The following is a 19,678-nucleotide window of genomic DNA, read 5'->3' on the forward strand; positions in this document are numbered from 1 at the left end:
AAGGGTATAGTTTCTCTGACATCATAAACCCACAGCAAATGTAAATATGATTGGCTGAGATGAGGGTTGGTGTCCTTCTGCCATTTTTGCTAAATAAATGTCTGAGTGGGTTCTTTTATCTAGCCCATAGCAACTCCTTAATATTAGATGCATGCTTTTGCCTGTTGTCTTATAGCTTTGTCCTAGGTTAGAGTCTCAGTGCAATGCTGTGGCTTCCTGAAGAAAGCTGTGAGGACAAAGCAGTTCTATAGATATTTAATGTGTGCTAATAACCACTTGCATAACTATAATGTGACCTTTCATATCTCCTATAGATTCTGTTCTTTCCAACCTGCTTTGAAGTCGAAGGGGATAACAGAAGAATCCCTAAATATAAGGTAAAATATAGGAAACATTGGATAATTGTAATAAGTACAATTATGTGAAAAAGTTGCACCTTTAAAAAGTATATAGAAACATACCTATTTGAATCCTTCCTTTTAAAGATTCAAAGGTGTTACTAGGACTTCAAAAAGCATTCTAGCATGCTTCATCACAGTATGAAGATGAGTGTCAAAAAGCTGACTGTGCATAGATGATTAATAATTATTATCTCCTTCATGTCACTTTATTGATAAACACTGCACAAAGGGTTACTGTGGGAAGAGACAGTGAGGTGAGGACAGAGTTAATCCATAATGCTTTTGCGTAATGACCTCTTCATTGTGTGCTCAGGGCCGACAGTGATGTACATATGGATGTTTTGGCACATTGTATTAGCTGCACAATGGAGATTCTAACTTGTCCCTCAGATTTACTGCTGCAGGGAAAAAGTTTTCTCCTAGTGGGAGGTGCTTGAGAGAATGTTTCATGCATTCCACGAGTTAGAGTAACTTTTCACAATTTAGGTATCTGGGGAGCACAGCCCTAAGTGCCTAATTGGTGTCCTCTGAAATGATTGCTGAGGATGGAATTGTGTTGAGACCTGAGGTGCACATTGCCCCTAAGTTCTTACAGCTTGTGTCAGCTATACCCATTTTAATTTTCAGTCTACCTGTTGCAGACCATTGCCTATCTTGTAAGTGAGCACTTTCAGCACTGAGCTCCAGTCATCAACTGGCTAAAACTATCAGTGCAATGTGGAACCAGCTCCAGCTAGAGCCTGACCTCACCCAGAGGAGGTGGCTGGCTGTGGAGAGTGACACCTGTCCTGTGTAAACAGCAACTCGCTCTAGGATTTCCTTTCCCCTGCTTGCTGGGAGCTCAAGAGGTGTGAATGTCATGAGAGAAGATGCATTAGAGCTTCAAGAAATTTGGGCATTAACTGGGCTGGTGGTTATTGGAAGAAACACTTGACTCATGGTTAATGTCAGAATCTGAGACAGGCTGCATGCCTGTCTAAAGGAGCCTGTCCTGAATTCCAGTAAGGCTCTGCCTTCAGTTTTTTTTTTTCCCGCTGGCTGAGAGAAGCCTGTACAAAACTTATTCACTCTGAGAATGTAAAGGGCCTTTGTCATCATTTTGGTTGGACCATGTCAGAGCATGAACTGAAATAAAATAAATGTAACATTTACTATAATCACTGCCTAAGTAGTGAAGCCAAAAAAGTTGTGTTAAAGTGGAAAGTTAGAGAAAATTACCTCAGTAGGTGTGCTTCCCTTTACCAATGAGAACTAATGGACTGAGGACTTAATGAGTTTACTCTTCCCTTGTTTGTATTGTGGAGCTGTTTCAGAGTTAGAAAATTTCAAAAGCAGCATGTGGGGCTTCTTCCCCATCTAAGGGGACAATGGCAAATTTCCAGATCTTTCCACCTTTTCATGCCATACCTGAGACAAGGAGGCAGGCCAAATTAAATTCTTTGCCCAGACACGTTACTAATAATTGCACAGTTGAAGGATGGAAAGAAGGAATTACTAGTTTGATGCATCATATGACATTGAGGTAATAGAATTTCTGGGAAATCCCTTATCAGTTTTTCCACCTAGTCCATAGGAAATACACAGGAGTTCCAAGGCTCTACTGTAGTCATTTAAAAAATAAAGTGCTCCTGGCACTTTATTCTTCATTCAAATATACTTAAATGTTTGCTGTCGCCATAGGTTATTATGGCCACTGCCAGCCCTTCTCATGCCATGCCTGAGTGCTTTTATAATCTGCTCATTGCTTGTCCCTGTATATTGCTGTTTGCAGGATGTCAGCGCTCTCTGCCCTATGGATGTGATTTCAGCAAGGGAATGTGTGTGCTCAGGTGCACATGTCCATAGGTACATGTCAACAGGAAGTTAAAAGTTCTGTGGGGATACCAGACCTGACTTTGTCAATGCAGAAGCTGACTCAGATCATGGAGGACAGTGACTCTCTCTTAATCACTTTACTCACTGCTTAAATGATAAGCCTGGTACCCTTAAAATGACAAATATTTTTCCTACCCCTTCTACATCCTCCTTGGAGAGAGACTCAGAGGTCAGAAAAACATTATGAGTATGGGCAGTCACGCTGATGTGTTGGACAATTTGGTACAACTTGCTGCACCTGGGTATAGCACTCAAAATCCCAAAGAACTTGCAGAATATGGTCCCTTGATGGCAACAAGGGTCACTGGTTGTCTATCTCTAAGCACTGTGTTTGTACTGCTTAGTTACTCCTGAGCATAACACTTGTGTTTGCTGCCTCTGCTGAACTGGAACAGGCTTGCAGTTCCTACACTGACTGTGCCTGTTTGAGACTCTGAGAACTTGGTGGCAGCCACCAGCAGCAGAAGGTTCCCAGGTCTTTTCTTCCAAATAGTATTTACTGAGACTAGTTCAACTGTGTCTCTCCCTATGAAAATGAGCAGAAATAATATTCGGGGGTAAGTTGTGGGAATGGATTTACTGGAAAAATATATTGTTTAAAAGATCCTTTCACTGACACTGCACACACAAAAGACCGCAAAAAGCCCGAACATGGAGAACAAGTTGTAAGGACAGGCCCAGATGTAAATAGCCTTTTCCAAATACACATCTGGTTTAGTTGCTCTAGTTTTCATTCTAGAGACCACAGACATCTGCTTCTAAAAGGAAGCTGATCTTTAAAGAAGCAGAACTGCAGGAAAATGGAGGAAGAGGGAAATCAGTTTTTTTATTTGCTTGGGCTGGACTTCATGCAACATGGTCTATAGAGTGCCTTGGTATATTTCAAAGATTGTCGTCTTTCATTCTCCATTCTTCTTGGTTATCTATTGCAGTGGAATTGGGTGTAGTGAGTGAAGGGAAACTTGGCTTATCTGAGGGGCCGGGTGTCATGTCCTCTAACTTGTGCAGCTCGTCCCTCTCACCCTGACATGTCTGCACACAGGAATTGCACAGGTCTTTCTTTTCTACTAAGTAAAGCGATTCTATGCGTTTAATGGTGTCAATTGGCTCATCTTCCTTTGCAAATTCTGGTAAAGGGTTTCTTTTTACATTCAGCCTCTCAAGCTTGGGGAGCTTTTTCACACTCTTTGGGATGATGGTCAAGGAGTTGTCAAAGAGACCTAGCTCAATAAGTTCCTTCAGGGAGCCAAGAGTGGTGGGAATAGTCTCAAGACAGTTTAAGCCAAGGTTGAGAGTACGCAGGTTCTTGAGAAGGGTCAGCTCTTCTGGCAGACCTTTTGTGGTCAACTTGTTGTTGCATAAATTCAGGTAAGTAAGGTTGCGAAGCGTGCCTATTGCTGCGGGCAGCTCATCAATCTGATTACTGTGCAGGTCCAGCCACATCAGATTCTGGAACTTCTCAATGATGTTTGGAATCTTTCTTAACATGTTTCTGCTCAAATCAATTTCCTCCACATCAGCCAGCTCCAGAAGGCACTTGGGGAAGACGGCAATGCCCATTTTGCTTAACTCAAGACGACGCCTTCCATTAAAAAGTACCCGGACTGAATTTTTTGCCACTTTCAAGGTGATCCTTTTCCCTTGTGGACCTTTTGCCTTGGGCATCTCTCTGCTGACAGACAGACACACCAGACCCTGTGGATAAAATGTGAGAACTCCAGTAAAGTCTTTGAAAGCCATAGCTGTTAATCACACAGATATATGTTAATATTGCTGCTAGACTTTTCTGAAGCTGGTTTTCTTTGAGGTTAGAACTTTTCAACTGAAAATCTTCAACTCTGAAAATTCTTCCTCAAAGTATTTCCAGTAGGTGAAATTCTAATAATTTACAATATTATTTCATGGCAATGTAACATCTATGTTACATTACAGGGTGAAATTACAAGTGGGACACATTTGCTCTCTTTCATTCCTAAATACTGATTTGAGCTTAGGATATAATGAAACTGAATGAAATATGTTATTATCCATCAGCCGGTTGAGGACTGGAGAAAAATATATTGTGGGTCTCAACACAGTCCTTAGAGACTGCATTAAAAGAAGCTATTCAAATTTGTCTCATTCTACCAGATCAACAGTCGCCATCATTACAGGCCTGGCATTTGCTAACAGGTTGGTTAAATTTCTTGTGTAATGGACTTGAGATCTGGGCTCTGGATGTTATTGAAAAATTAAAAGTTTAAAGGAAATTATTAAGAATTTTGTTTTGACCAGGATTCAGGAACATGGTGAACTCCCACACTTGCCAGAATGATTGGCAATTCATAAATCACCTACAGGGCAAACTGCAACAGGGACTGATGTCAGTGCTGCTTAATGCCATGTTAAACCAGGCCTTGCTAAGTGTCCTCCTCTGGATACTCTAACCTTGTTATTTTGTTCATGCTGTGGGATAAAGGGTCTCCCACTGCAAAGGTGCCCTGCCCTCAGAAAAATGCATATAAGTGTAGTAGACTTTTGACTCATACTGATGCTGAGCATGTGTTACACGCTTCCTGGAATAAGAGTATAGCCCACTTACTCTCAGGTTTGGTGAACTCTTTCTCATCAAAGGTCATCAAATACAGCTGTTAATTATGGCTAGTGGCAAAGGAAATAGGCTGATTCCCTGGAAATGGATGACAATGTCCACCCAGTAAGAGTTTAGAGAGGAGCACAGGTTACAGCTGAGTAATCTCAGGTCTGGGTGTTCTGGCATTTAATTTTGAAGAGTCAAATTGCAGCTTTGATGAATGATTGTTTAGGACAAAATATAGATTTATCAACAATACATGTCCCTATTAGAAAGACTTCACTACAAACGCTTCAGGCTTTTTGGCTACTCATTAATCATGTGTGAATACATGAAGGGGAAGCTCAAGCTACAACTAAGGCATTTCAGCTTCTTTTCAATTACATGCCATAGCCCAAAATAATGCAAAAGCATTAACCCAGCTACCACACACCCTCCCAAGAGCTCTGTAATGAGGCAGATGCTTCAGAAAATACTGGAAGCAGTGCAGTGGATTCAGTCTTGCCCTGAGGGTGAATTCCAAAATAGGTTTTTGTTATTTTATATGAAAACATTTAAACACAGTTAAATGTTTTTGTTTGTCACTCCCATGTTTCTGTCTCTCATGAGTACTTACAGAACCACATTACCAAGTACAGCATCACCAATGCTGTTCTATCTATATGTTGACTGGTAACTGAAGCAAAGTACTCTACAGTGTGAATAAGTATTCTTTCCACCTTTGTTGATGTTAGTGTAAATAATTTCCCCAAGAGTGAGTAGAAATTTCTGGACATCAAAAGAGCAGGATTTTCTAATCACAGCTCTCTCATTTTAAGGATTTTATGCAATATTCTTGTTAGCAATTCTGTGAAGATAAAGTTGAGCAGTATGGGGAATGCCAGGGCCCTGCTGCTGATTACAGGTGGACACCCTGAGTCTTTTCTGGTGCACAGAAGTGGGTTGACTACCATGCTTCAGGAAAAGATCTATAGGGGAGCTTTCTTACGTGCTGGCAGAAGAAACTTTCTGGCTCCTGTAACTGATATGAACCAGGTGACCTTTGGGTCCAATTTTTTCTTTGCTTGAATTTTGTGTTGAAGTGACCAAGACATTCAGTGCTTTTTGATAAGTGAAGCTTCGCAATCAAGTATGCCTTTAAAAAATGAACTCGACCCTCAAGGGAAAACATGTAATAATTTTTTCCTAATTTCAAATTTATCATTTCTTATAAAATGCTTTTAAAAACATGTTTAAATATCAGAAAACAATGTATTCCGTTATAATTTTTTTCCTATTACTTTTCATATAAAATCCAAGAGGGAAACACTGAGCCAAAATATTTTCTTTTCCTATTTTACAAAGTACCATCTAGGCAAAGAATCGTTCATTTGTGGCAGTGTTCTGCTACCTGGTTCCCGGTGCCGGGTCCCTCTGCGCTGTGCGTGCCTGGCAGCACTAGAGGGAGCCTGGCGTACAAGGTTGAGTGCTGCAGTTCAGCCTGCTGGGTTTGAGTATTTCTCTGTCAATAACCCTTTCCAAGCTGTTACAAAACTTGAACCTGGACCTTTCAAGTTTTTAGGAAGTCCAGACAAACAGATCAGTGTGATTTTCCTCAAGACAGATCTCTTTTTATGATGCACTGCATAACGTGCAGACTCCAAAGAGTTTCTTCTCACAGCCTACTTTAGCCAGACTTTTTTACATCCAACTGTGAACCTCTCAGATGCACTGCTCAAGTCTCTAAGGAGTGCTCACTCTAAGTGCTATTTAGTTTGGGTTAAAAGTTGGAGCCATATTTCAAACTTAGAAAAATATGATTTGCAATTCCAAAAATAGGGATTAGTACTAGAGGACTGCAGAAACATTTTAGTGTGCTTGAGAACTTGAAGAGGATGAATAGCTCTCCTGCCTCTGCATGCTTGTAAACTAATTATCAGTGTTTTACAGGGCTGTAGCTGGAGATAATGGAGCTTATTTAGCCATGTCTCATTGTCTTTGGCTCTGTGTAAGAGGGCTCTAGTCCTATAGTCACTGATATTAAAAATTCAGGAATCACAGGAGTTCTCCTTGCTTAAATGTTAATTATGCCTGTTCAAACTTACACTCACAGTACATCTCCTGGAATGGCAGAGGGAGAGGTACATGTGTTGCCCTACACCTAAGAAATGATGATAAGACTTTCCACCTGTTTTCTCTAAAAAGAGAAAACAACACAGCCGGGTACACCCTCTGAGTTGTTGGCAAGCCTTTTCCTAGGGTGGAGGGTGCTGTATTTCTGTGACAAGGTCTCACTAAAATGGATCTTGACTAGAAAACCCTTTGCCTTTATATCCACACTTGATAGAATCTTTGGCCTGGATGGGCTTTTGAATGCCCAGAGATTTAGGAGCGTTTAACAGGCCCAGAGTTTAGAGATTGATCTGATAAAGAAATTAATGGAAAATGTGTGTCAAGGACGTCATGCTGTCTGTGGTGCTCATTGTTGCTGGGAGCTGCAGGGATAGAACAGACTTGAGCATCAGTACTAAGAGTGTCAGTGTCTCTCTGAGGCAAGGAAGGACTGGGAATTATTCCTTATCTGCGCTTCAGCACTTGCACAGGGGTCAGTCACAACCCATTGTATCTTAAGCCTGCCCTAAGAAGATCTGATCCTAAAAGACTGCATATTTCAACCCTGAACATCTTTTTTTCCTTTCCCAGCCCAGGAAGGAGAAGAACTGATCTTCTGCCTGTAGCACTGCTTGGTGCTTCAGGACCTCCTTCTCTGTGGTTCTGCCTGTTACTTTCTTCCAGGGTTGGTGCTTCCTAGTTCACTGCACCCAAAACTGCACAGGACCATGTTGAGCCCATCTTGAACTACTCTGTGAAAAGTTTCCTCTGTCTTTCCTCTGCATGCTGCAGAGCAGGCCTGGCAAGCCCAGCAGAGCTCTGCATTCCCTGCACCTCTCCGGTGGCAGGAAGGCTGTGAGGTGACGTGTGCTAATTCACCCATGGAAGAGGTGATACTACCATCTGTAGAGAAATACTTGCATGCAGAGCTTAAAACCAGCATTCATACAGCAAATGATTTTGCATGAAGCCAAACTGTTCCACTTTCCTGCTCCCAAGCCTGTTACTATTTCTCATTGTTGGATATGAACTGTTGTGGAAGAGATGAATTCATTGACTGTCTTAAATGCAGTCTTAAATAGGCAGGTTTAGACTAAATTCCACCATTGGTGAATAGTTTGAGAAAAGTTTCCTTTCTTAATAGTCTTATTTTCCAGATGACTTCAGGGCCCCCATACTATGACACAGTGCAAAGTCACTTTCAAAACCAAGGCCCACCAAAAATAAGCAAAAACATTGTTTCATCTTATCAGTTCTGCCAGGCTGCCCCCTGCATATGATCTTACCGGATAAGTAGCTCAAAAGGCCCAGAAGGTGAGGTGCAGATGTCACAAGGTGCTCAGTTTTTCTCAGTAGTGTGGGCTGTTACTGTGAAGTTGTCCCCTGTCTGCTCTTCTTTGAATACCGAATTAGTCTTTCAGTCTATAAATAAAGCCATGAGCATGGAACACAGGACAGTTTCCTTTCCACAGTCCTGTGAATTCAGAATGGTACTTCCTTGATGGAAAATGGCAGCTCTTCAAGCTTGTGTGAGCATGCCAGTGAGGAGTGGCTAAAGGGTTTCCCCAAGCCCAGGGTCCTGCTATTCAGTGCTACTTCTGCAGCTTAAGAAACTTGTGTTACCAAGCAACAGGAGTGCTACACCCTTGGAGATAATTAGCATAATGGTTGGTTCCAGAATGCAAGATCGAGCTGGATGGAAAAGAACTGAATGGCATGCAGTGCCTGGAAATGTTGTATTTCAAATTATGCAGAAAGAAAAAGCATCTGGAACTCATCAGTCAGCTTCTAACATTGCCTTAACTGTCCATTTTAGTCACTTGACTATTTCATTTTACTTGGCTGTAGCAGAGTGAGAGATACTTGTCTGTGCATGTTAAAACTGATGATGTTTGTGATATCATCCTTACCACGTGCCAAATGGGATAGATGCAGAGACAGGAGGGAAGGCTCATGCAATGGTGCAGCAGAGAGTACATGAGCTGCAATTTATGTGTTCATATGTATCTATCTGTCACATCTATCTGCAATATCTATCAGTGACCCTTCAAAAGTGCACTTGGTGTAATGATTTCCATGTGGAGCATGTGAATTTATTGAAATTTGTCCCTTTGACTGAGGTTATAAGCTCAAGCTTTTAGTAGTAACTGATCACAATAATTTCAAAATAATGTCTGAAAGAAATCCCCCTATGGAAGAGAAGAAGCTGAGTGGTTTGTTTAGGTATTATTTACAGGAGATGAAACATTGAGGCCTCTCTTGCTGATAGTAGGACCAAGATATTATTGGCATAAAGAAGCTACTGACGTTAATGTACTTGTCTGATTCCAGGGTTGGAGATTGCATTCTGCTCATCTAAACAAATTAACTGGATTTACTTGATGTGTTCCTTCATTACCTGAAGTATGCCTGAGTGCAGCATCTCCACAGTGGAAATGTTATCCCTTTGGTTTAAGCACTGTGAATGCCCATGTTGCAAGCAGCGTTCCATAAATGAGGGAGATTCCTTTCTCCCCCCTCCAGCCCCTTTCAAGACACCCTGCTTCAAGGAGCCCTACTTGAATATGGTGCTTTTTTTTTATTTATTTTGAATTACATATTCTTTTTATTTTATTTTGAATTGCATATTCTTTAGCACAGATTAGGCATAAGTGGAAGGTGGACTGGTACAGTTAAACAAGGAAGATGCTGTACCTTTAGAGTAAAGTAATCTAACCTAGCACTCTTCTAAGTTTGAGAGAGAGAATATTTGACATGGGAAAGTTGGTATTTCTTTTGAAGTCTTCTTTCTTCTGTTAACAGTGTGACTTAAACCTAAGTTGTGGCTTACAAAAAAGGAGATTTTCCTTATCTTTGGTAATTACAAAGATTTTTAAAGAAAAGTTGGTTTAGGAGAGCCTTGGCACAGTTTTTTAGACTATAGTCAGGGGGATGGAAGAAAAAAAAAAGAAAATTAAAGCAGAAATTTAAGAACCTATTAAATTTCTTGGATTTTTTGCATTAATTTTAGTAAGGGCAAAATCTTATCCTTTGAGATTATCTCATCTGCAATGAATTTCCAAATGGGTTGAGGTCCACCTGTCTCTAGCAAATGGCACACTCACAAGGGTGAGATCATAGTCTGATGTTAATGGAAGAGGGATTAATAAATCACATATAGAGTAGCCAAAGGTGCATCATCATTAGTACACATTGTGTTTACATTCTGCCATGGCTGGTGTCCTAAAAATACCTTATAAATTAAGATATAGATAGATCTGTAGGTGCTTCTCTTGAGTTCATATAATTTCACTTCCTCCAGAACTGTAGTTATTTACATTTATAAAGCACTTCAGTTTCTTTTACAAACCAGCCTTTGATTATTTATTTATTTTTAAATTCACTTACTGCAATTGGTCAGCTGACCTTCACCTACACTGAGCTTTTGCTGTGCTATCTAGAGAGGTGTTGGCTGGAAAAAAGCTAATTAATTATCAAGGAGAAGGATGGAATAGGCTTTAGCTGCCTGTAATGCAATTCTTGTTTTGAGACGCTGAGTCAACAGAGGAGAATGGAGAATTTCAGATCTCTGGGGAATTAGAGGGAACATCCTCTGAGACCCAGAAGGTTGGATTTTACAGGGGAGAGACTACATTTAGCCTGGCTTATTTTCATGACATGGTGAACTTGTCAACCTCTTTGAGTTATGTAGTGGCTCCCAAAGTCAGCAGAGAGAATTATTTTGACCCTTGTATGGTGTTATTAGCTGTTTAAGGCTTGTGACAAATAGAGCAAGTGTTTCACTAGGGGGTCATGGCACCCACAAATCAACATATGTATATTTACATAACATCCACACAAGACTGGCCCAGTTTAGCCCCGTGTGAAGCATTTTATAATGCTCTCCCCTGCTTTCTAACTCAACCAGAAATCCAAAATAAACCTGGGTGCTTTTAGTGAGCGAGTATGCCCCTGTGGAAAGGGAAGAACCTAACTTGACCACTCTGTAACAAACAGCCTAATCCAACCACACTTCAAATAATGCCAGGAATCCTGATCCTGTTACATCCCTTTAAGATACCCTCTCTGAGTTCCAAATGTGTTTTGGAGGCCTTAAAAAGGCCACTGGGGCAAAGTTCTGTGAAATGTACGTAGAATGTGAGAGGACTTCATTTTAAAGGGTAAGTGTTCATGATACTGCTTTTGTACTTTGGAGTTCCCACATTCATGAGCCATGTGTTGCTCAAACTGGGGGTGCAACACAACTACTCAATAGAATTTCTTCTGATTTACACTATGTAAATTGTATATGTTATTCTTTTTTTGGACAGAGAGTGACAATCATATTTTTCTGTACTGGACATGAACTCTACACCTTTGTGTGTACTGGTTTCTAGAAACATAGCCTATCGTTATTAGGTTTCATATGCTTAGCAGGAGACAAGCAAAGCTTAGGAATTGTAGACCATGTGCTAGAATTCATCTTGGCTTTCATGTTTATGCATTCAAAACCCTTCTCTCAGACACACACTTTTCTCTGAGCAAAGAATAAAATAATGTGTAAACCATAGTGTTTTTCCTTTATGTACACTATTAAATGGTCCACGATTTAATAAGCAGTAAAATTATTCATAAGCATGAGAAGTGGTTGACAAGAAATTACTACTGCCAATTCAATAAAATGGTAATGATTATAGACCATTCTGGTGTTTTATTTAGATCTTTGAAGCTACTTTAAGACTTGCTTTGTGGATTTCTAGTGTGATCCAATACAGAGCACAGGAGTAAAAAATATCAGTTTGTTATTCCTGCAGCAGTTTTATAATCTATGCTGAACTGATTTCCTTATGCTTCATGAAGTGAAATGTCCTGACTCTGAGATGGCACCTTAGATTTATTTTAAAGGGAAGAGTCTCTCTTACCACCAGTATTCTATCATGTCAGTAAGCCTGTTCACTTTGGCAGACAAAGTTTCCTCAATCTGTGTACTGGTTTTAGTTCGTATAGAGTAAATTTTCCGCATTGTAGGAGAAAATCACGTTTGGATTTTTGCTGGAAGCAGTGTTGATAATTCAGGAATATTTTGGCTATTGCTGAGCAGTGCTTACACAAGGTCAAGGCCTCTTCTGTCTCTCAAACTGTTCCATCCGGATCATGGGGAGGTTTGGGGTGCATAAAAAGTTGGGAGGGAACACAGCCAGGACAGCTGATCCCCACTGGCCAAAGGTGTGTTCCACAGCAAACTGTATCATACTCGGCATATAAACCTGGGGGAGTACGAGGCAGGGACATTCCGAGTGATGATGTTTGTTTTCATAAGTCATGGTTACATGTGATGGGGCCATGGAGATGGCTCAATACTGGCCTGCCAACGGGAAGTAGACAGTGAATTCCTTGTTTTGTTTTGCTTGTGTGCATTCCCTATGCTTTATGTGTTAGACTATCTTAACCCCCAAGTTTTCTCACTTTTCCTCCCGCAATTCCTTCATCCCTATGCAGGGACAGTGCGTAAGTGACTGTGTTTGGCTCATTTTTAGTTTACCAGCTGGGGCTAAACCACGATACTGCAGTTGTCACTTGCCTCACTTTGGTGTCTAGATGTTGACAAGAGTAAGTTGATGGTCTTCAAATACTGTCATACATTCTGGTTAAGTGCAGTTGAAATGAAACGTTGACTCTTTCTTTCAATTTTCAAGTGATTTCCCCTGCTTTTAGTTGATGTTTTTGTTTTGTTTTACCTTTGTTTTTGTTTTTTTATTCAAAGTTTTAATATCAAGTTGCATTTTGAGAACCAAAAATGTGGAAAAGACATGTTCATCACATTCAAAAGTATTAAAATGACAATCCACTCTTTAAGAACTATATTGGTTTCAAAGTGGATTGTGCAATAAAAGTCTTTGATATGGAGACTGAGAGAGTTCTGTTTTTATGTCACGGTTTTCTGATTGCTTCACAAAAGCATGAGCTTTTGAGAGTAAGTCTTCAGAACAGAAGCAGACAGGCTTGATGGTACCTGGGAATGCAGACTGAGCAGTGTGGCTTAACTCAGAACAACAATAACCTAATCAACAACACTCTAATTTTGGAATTATTTGGTCAATGATAAAACTTCAGCCTTATAGTGTTGGTGTTCTCTCATTTCTGTGTGATGGGAGCAGAGGGCACAGGGAGCACAGATGTTAATGTGCTGACTTTCTCTTATTGTCCTGAAGTAGGCTGTTTCAATTAAATGTTTGTTCCATACAGGAAGCACTCGGGAGGGGAAAAGACAATGCTCCAAAAGTGGCAGGTAAGCTAAATCTTGGCTGCACATAATTAAGCAAAGAATTTCACCACATAGATATGTCTCTGCACAGATATGTGTGTGTGTGTGTGTACACACGTACATCAAGGCCTAAGCTGTTCTCTCACTGCTGGAGGTGAGGTTGTTGGCAGGAGGAGCACAGTATTTACATCTGGTTATTGCAGAGTTTTTGCTCCTCCTGCTATGAAACATATGGTGCTACTGTCTGGTAGATTAAGTGTGATTTTATGCACATTTTTCAATGCAGATCAAAGAGAGCCACCTAGTTGAATGCCTTTTCACAGATCATCTATACAGTTAAATCAATGCACAGATGTTTTGCTGAGCTGGGAGACATGTTTACTTTTCTGTAGCCATGATCTTGGTGACTCAAGGCAAATGAAGAAATCCATACCTTCTTGCTTATATCTAGCACTTTATGCAGCCTTTTCTGTATAGGCAGTTGTTCAGGGTTTTCCACTATCCAGTCTGCATGCATTTGGCTCACTTTTAAATCAAGAAAAAGTGCTCTGTTATGCAAATACAGCATAAAAGCACTGTGTGATTATAGACAAATGCCAATGGCCTGTCTGAAAAAGAGACAGAATGAAGACAGGTTCTGTGGAATGGATTGTTGTGTAAGACGTACTGTGTTGATCTGAATGGCAGAGGATGATTGATTTCACAAAATATATAGTTCTTGTCCTGGTGGACCTGGGAACCACAGACCTGTGAGTGTGCCTTTGCATGGCTTTTTAGGGGCAGAGTCTGGAGATTTTAATGCTTATTTCCTTTCCCTGCAGAAGAGGGAGATCAGCAACTTTGATTACCTCATGTACCTGAACACTCTGGCTGGCCGCAGCTACAATGATTACATGCAGTATCCTGTGTTTCCATGGGTCCTTGCTGACTACCACTCTGAGGTCAGTGCTGGCTGCAGAATTCTCTACTTTCTATGGTAGAAACTGAAAAAAAGGATTGGTGAATTATGCCATCATAGCAGAGGGGTCTAGACCAAGGGTTTAAAATTTGAAGTAGTTTTTGAACTGTGCTGATTCCATAAGATTAACTTTATCTTCACGTCAGCATACTGAGGATCGTGTTCTGTGGGTGATCATCTGTTTAATACAGACCTAGTTAAGGACATGCTGCATCAGCTCAGCAGATAGGCATGGACAGGTCTCTGTGAACACAGAGGAGAAGTTTTGGACAGAAAAGCCTTGAGAGCAATTTGCAACCTGCCAGGTCCTTAATTTTTGAAGTTCCAGAGAAGGGTAAACCTGTAACCTTCTTGTAAGAGTGAAACTTCCAACACAACCTTGCCACTCCCAGTGTCACTGGGATAGTTATGATGTTTAAGATCTTAAAATCTGCATCTCTGCTGGGTTTCTTTTCAGACTCTAAACCTCACTGATCCTCATACATTTCGAGACCTGTCAAAGCCCATGGGAGCACAGACTGTGGAGAGGAAACACAAGTTCATCCAGCGCTTCAATGAAGTGGAAAAAAGTGAGGGTGAGTGTTTTAGGAGGCTAATAGACAACAGAGGCTTGAGTCCCCTCAGAACACCCAAAAACTTTGCAGATCTGTGGCTAAGGGAAACACCATGCCAAGGAGAATGTCTCTCACTGCTGTACACAAACTGACTGAATTCAAAGAGAAATGTCTCTTTGAAAGAAATGCAAGTACTGCCTTATGCACAATGTACTGCTGCATTCTGTTCTCTTCCCTTGGACAGGAAAAAAACTACAGCAGAAATCAATGTTCCCTGGAAAAACTGTGCTGTTAGCAAAGCTGCACACAGTGTTTTTATTTGTTAGCTAAGCTACATGTGGAAAACTGCTGCATGAAGGTTAACTAACAGCTACCTTAAGAAAAGGAAAGAGAATGTTGAGGCTGTTGACCCCAGGAGATCAAGACCTTTTTAGGCACTACTAGGGAAAGGGATAATCTGGAAATTTAAAGACCTTATTCTTCAGAAAGTGAAATGTGGGAGGCAAAAACTGAACACAATGCATGTATTCAGTGCAAGATGTGCGGTAGCTCACAGGTCTTTGAGCACACCTGCTAAAAATACCTGTTCCCTGTTTAGTTGTATTGTGGTAACTGGATGCTATGGGCTTGAAATGGTGGGGTTTTTTTACTGGAATCTGATTTGTGCGCAATTTCCAGGAGACCTGTCAGCCCAGTGCCATTACTGTACTCACTATTCATCAGCAATTATAGTGGCATCTTACCTGGTCCGAATGGAGCCATTTACCCAGACCTTCTGTTCTCTGCAGGTAAGGGGGCAAGATAACTTCCCTCCTACTCCTTGTTATGAGCCATGTAGTGTGTTACTGTGGCTGTGTAATGAAGGGGGATTAGTTCTTCTGACATTTGATATACTCTATATGTGGACTTGAGGATTACTTGGAACAACATTTATGCCATGAAATTGAATTCAGTGAAAACAGGACCAGGGGACCAGGGTTGATGCAAAGGAGAAGGATTATTTAGCTTTGTGACAGCTGAGGCATGTAAACAGATAATTTTTATTGCCTGTCTGACCATAAGCTTCTGGCTTTGGGGCAGATGAGACTTGGTATGATATGAGGTCTTCTAAGCCCAAATACTGCCATGCAGCTACTGGCAAGTACTAGGAGCTTGCTCTGGTGGCATAAAGAATGTTCCTGGGCCAGGTGAGGACATATAGGCTCTGGTAGGTGTGAAATGATAGGGACTGTGGAATCAACTTCCTGAAGTGGGATGAGATTACATTCGATGCTCCAGAAGGAATATTTTGTGTAATCTTGTTCTGAACTTGTTACTGTTTATACAGTGCCAAGCTGGCTTTCACTGTGGAATTGCATTTATGGAAATTGAATGTTGTGTACACCTTTCCCATCTGCCCAGCATATAGGGGCACCAAATTTCCCAATTACCCTTCTCAGCAGGCAGTTGGTAATGCTCAAGCAAATACACTTGGGCTGTAGCAGAGACTTGTTACCCTCTTTTCTGTAATGTGTTGTGTTATAATGGGATCTACCAGAAGGACCAATTCTCCAAGGTATATTTTTAAAGAGTATCTTGCTGAAATCTACCTACTCTTGTGAAGAAATACAGGAAGATAGCTTGGCCAGAATATTTCACACTTGGAGACTGCTGTGTGCATAGTGCAGGATGGCCATGTTTTCTGCAGCTTTCCAAGTGCTTTGCTGTTGTGATTTGGGTTTTTTTCCAGTGAAGTAATACAAATAAAGTGCTGTGTTAATTAAGTAATAAGCCCTATGATATCGGCTGTTACCAGCAGTAGCTGATGGGTTAGTGAACCACCTGAGGCAATAGTTGCCATCACACTCTGTGAGCCATATGTTAGCTGCAGTCATGAATGACTGTGGAGCAGTTATTTCTTGTTGTAAACAACAAAGGCTGTTGGATCTCCCTGGCACACTTTTCATGCATAATGAGTTCACAGTCTGAGTGAATGCTTTGTGGCTGTGTTTGTGTGAGCAGCAGGTAACCAACAGTTTTGTGAGCATAATTATCTTCAGAGGCTACTGAGATCTGAAATATGCAAAAAATGTTCTGGGTGTGGACCCACTAAAAGAAACTGTTGAACTCCTTCTGTTCTTATTCTTTTGCTTTTATGTTGATGCACGTTCAGCTGAGCTCAGTGTTGTCATGTTCCCCAGGTGACTGGTTCTGTGGTAGCTTAGGAATTGCTAACTGTGAGATGCTTTCAGGAAAACAGCAGATCTGAGAGCTGTATGATCAAGTCAATGTCAGGTTGCAAAAAGATCAGTCCCACACTTAAGCTCTTCAAAGGGTGCTGCTGCCTTTGGGAGCTGTGAAAGCTTCTCAGCATCTTAAAAAGTGAAAAAGCTACATTTATATCTGCGAATACATGACAATGTATCTGTCTGAATACATGACAATGACATGCAACAATTTGGGTGCACTGTCTGTGAAAAATTGATGTTGGCATAACATTTTGTCTCTCAAGTCAAACAGTTGATTTGCACCTGACCACAGAAATATTGAAGTGAGGAAGTATTGCCTTCAGTAGTGGGACTGTACAGGAGAAACCTTATTTCACTTTTTTTTAAAGTGTATTGGAATCTGACTCTGGAGAAAAGTTTGTATGTGCTGTGCATATTGTTCTGCAATAGAGGAAAAATTGGCTTATCAAACAGGTGTTGGTTGGTACCTCCTGGGATTCTTTTTCTTTTCAAGAATTGGTCTCAGCACCACAAAAGAGCAGTAAGGTTTCCATGTTTAGTGTCCTTATTGGAAAGGCTTTCTAGGACCTGCCCTCAATACTGAGATTTGCTTTTGATCAATTCAACTCTTTAATCCCCAATCAGGTTGACTTTTCCTGGCATTTCCCTCTCAAAAGTACTTATAGAGAGCAGGGTCTTTATTCTTCATGGTGTTACTGACCCTTGAGCAGTCACTGACAGCAGGGAACAACTTCTTAGCATCTCTGGGCATCTTGTAAGTCTTTGCACCTCTATAAGGAACTCTTAGAAACACTGAGGTCTTTGGGTCTAGAGTACCACCAAGGTGATGGATGCTTAGTGTTACAAATTTGTGAAGTTCTGACTTCTCTCTACAGACCATTTTGCCTACTTGCTTTGTCCAGCTTACTGCTGGACTGTAGTTTTAAAAAGCATATTTTTCCAGTATTTTTCATGGCAGTAAGGCCTCTACTGAAAGGAAAGAAAACAGACTTACTGTGTCTAGCTGTAGAAAAGTCATAAGAGTTCGTTGTCTTGCAATCTAAAACCATAAAGCAATTCTTGATTCTCTTTTTCCCTTTCAGTGCAGTTTTTGCATTCATAGAGAGAGAAAACTCATTAATTCTGATATAAATATATGCAAATAAATTTATTAATATAGGAAATGGGAAAATCAGTTATTGCTTCCTTTATAAATAATACAGGCTTAAGTTTTAAAGATATTACTTTTCCCTAAAATGAATTAGACAGCCAGGGAAAAAATCACATTTTTTCGTGGTGGTAATATCTTTAACCAGATTTGTCGCGCTAACAGCATTTCCTATGTATATATTATTTTTATTTAATACAGGTAATCTTTTTATTACAAATCATATTGTTTCTCAGGAGATTACCACCAGCTCTCATAAAAGCTGCAAAAAAAGATGAAAAAGCATCAATCACCACCAGACACAGCACACTGTGTGCAGATTAAATATACAAAGCCCTTTAATATGCTTCAATGAGATACTTGTTAGCTGTTGATTTATTTATAGTCCTCCTTCTACTCTGTTTTAATTTCAATTTGAATTTGACTCCAAGGGTCCCTGCCTAATAATGATCAAGAGCAAGATGACCTTGTGCATCAGATTAACTCCAGATAGGCTTGCTCATGTGATTAGCCACTTTTTCACTCTGTCCCTTGAATGGGTGTGGGAAGGCTTCACAATTGTCACTGGTATAAGCAAGAAAGATGAGGAGCTAAAGCAGAACTATGCTGTCATTTAGAGATGAGGCTGGACCAGAAGCCTGACCAGAATTCACCTTAGGGGAAAGAGGGGTGGGACCTTTCCATCTGGAATCTATGTTAAGTTTTGGTGTGAGTCTATCTCAAAAGACAGGCAAGAAATGAAGCTTCAGCACTTGGGGTTTATTGACTACTGTCTTCTGATAACTTATCCACGAAAGTATTTTCTCCCTAAAAAAAGATGTGGTAAAAATTACTTCTTGACTTGCAGTTGCCAGACTGTGCAGAGCAGATCTAAAGGAGTTGCAAACTAAGTGTGCAAGTACTCAGTGGGAGCCAAAGGGGCAGTGGTTCTTAGCATCAGAAACCCATGTGGGAACTGCTGCTGGGGTTCATCTGATCCGTGGGAGCAGGATCCCATCCTCACTGCTTAAATGTTGTTTGCCTGTATAAGAGATTGCAAGTCAAAACTTCAGCTGGTTGTTACTGTGCAGAAGTACAGCATCCTCCTCATCTGGCACATGCAACAGTCTACAGGCAGAGAATAAATCAACTGAAGGTTTTGTTTTCCCAAGAGGTCAGCCTTAGAGAGAACCTGACTGCATCTCATATGTTAAACAGATTGACTCTTGCACCTCATGTGTGTTTTAGTGTCTTCATTATACAATCCCACTGGTTTATGCTTTTTGCCTAGCAGCTTTGAGGATTGAATGGCTGAGGATGAGCAATCATTCACACATGTTCACTGTACTGCAGAGCTACATAAAGTACTCATTCCATCTCTGACAATCTCTCTTGAGTGGCAGTGGGCTGCAGAGTTATGTCCCATAACATATAATCCAAATTAATTAACCCCAATGAGAAATCTCTATATTGGCCTGGGAGCACTGCTGCCAGCACCTGAACTAGGTATTGAGAAACAATTCAATTCTGTCACTTTAATACAGGTAAAAAGTCAGCTTTCCCCTCAAACAGTTTGGTGTTTCTGACAAACTTATTCAGATGGTCTCCAAAAACTGATTTTTATTTGGT

General features: G+C 40.7%; 2 protein-coding genes across 2 annotated transcripts in view; one reads left to right on the top strand and one right to left on the bottom strand.

The window, feature by feature from the left end:
• The window catches only part of WDFY4 (WDFY family member 4), a 132,330-nt gene that overhangs the window by 90,400 nt on the left and 22,252 nt on the right, over nt 1-19,678 (top strand). The window contains exons 51-55 of the mRNA XM_039709353.1: nt 315-377; nt 13,165-13,207; nt 14,005-14,124; nt 14,599-14,716; nt 15,374-15,483. Coding sequence (XP_039565287.1) covers nt 315-377; nt 13,165-13,207; nt 14,005-14,124; nt 14,599-14,716; nt 15,374-15,483 — 454 coding nt within the window. The remainder of the gene's footprint in view (nt 1-314; nt 378-13,164; nt 13,208-14,004; nt 14,125-14,598; nt 14,717-15,373; nt 15,484-19,678) is intronic.
• LRRC18 (leucine rich repeat containing 18) lies at nt 3,094-8,483 on the bottom strand. Its single transcript, XM_039709354.1, has 2 exons — nt 8,226-8,483; nt 3,094-3,971 (listed from the first exon to the last, which is right to left on the bottom strand). Exon 2 carries the CDS (start codon nt 3,939-3,941, stop codon nt 3,159-3,161), a length of 783 nt encoding a protein of 260 aa, XP_039565288.1. The 5' UTR covers nt 3,942-3,971; nt 8,226-8,483; the 3' UTR covers nt 3,094-3,158.

The sequence above is a fragment of the Passer montanus genome, unplaced genomic scaffold (assembly GCF_014805655.1).
Source record: "Passer montanus isolate IOZ18808 unplaced genomic scaffold, ASM1480565v1 scaffold21, whole genome shotgun sequence".
NCBI classification, from domain to species: domain Eukaryota; kingdom Metazoa; phylum Chordata; class Aves; order Passeriformes; family Passeridae; genus Passer; species Passer montanus.

What these genes read in the sequence shown, in the direction of transcription:
- LRRC18 (XM_039709354.1), bottom strand. Translation starts at nt 3,941, where the DNA reads ATGCCCAAGGCAAAAGGTCCACAAGGGAAAAGGATCACCTTGAAAGTG.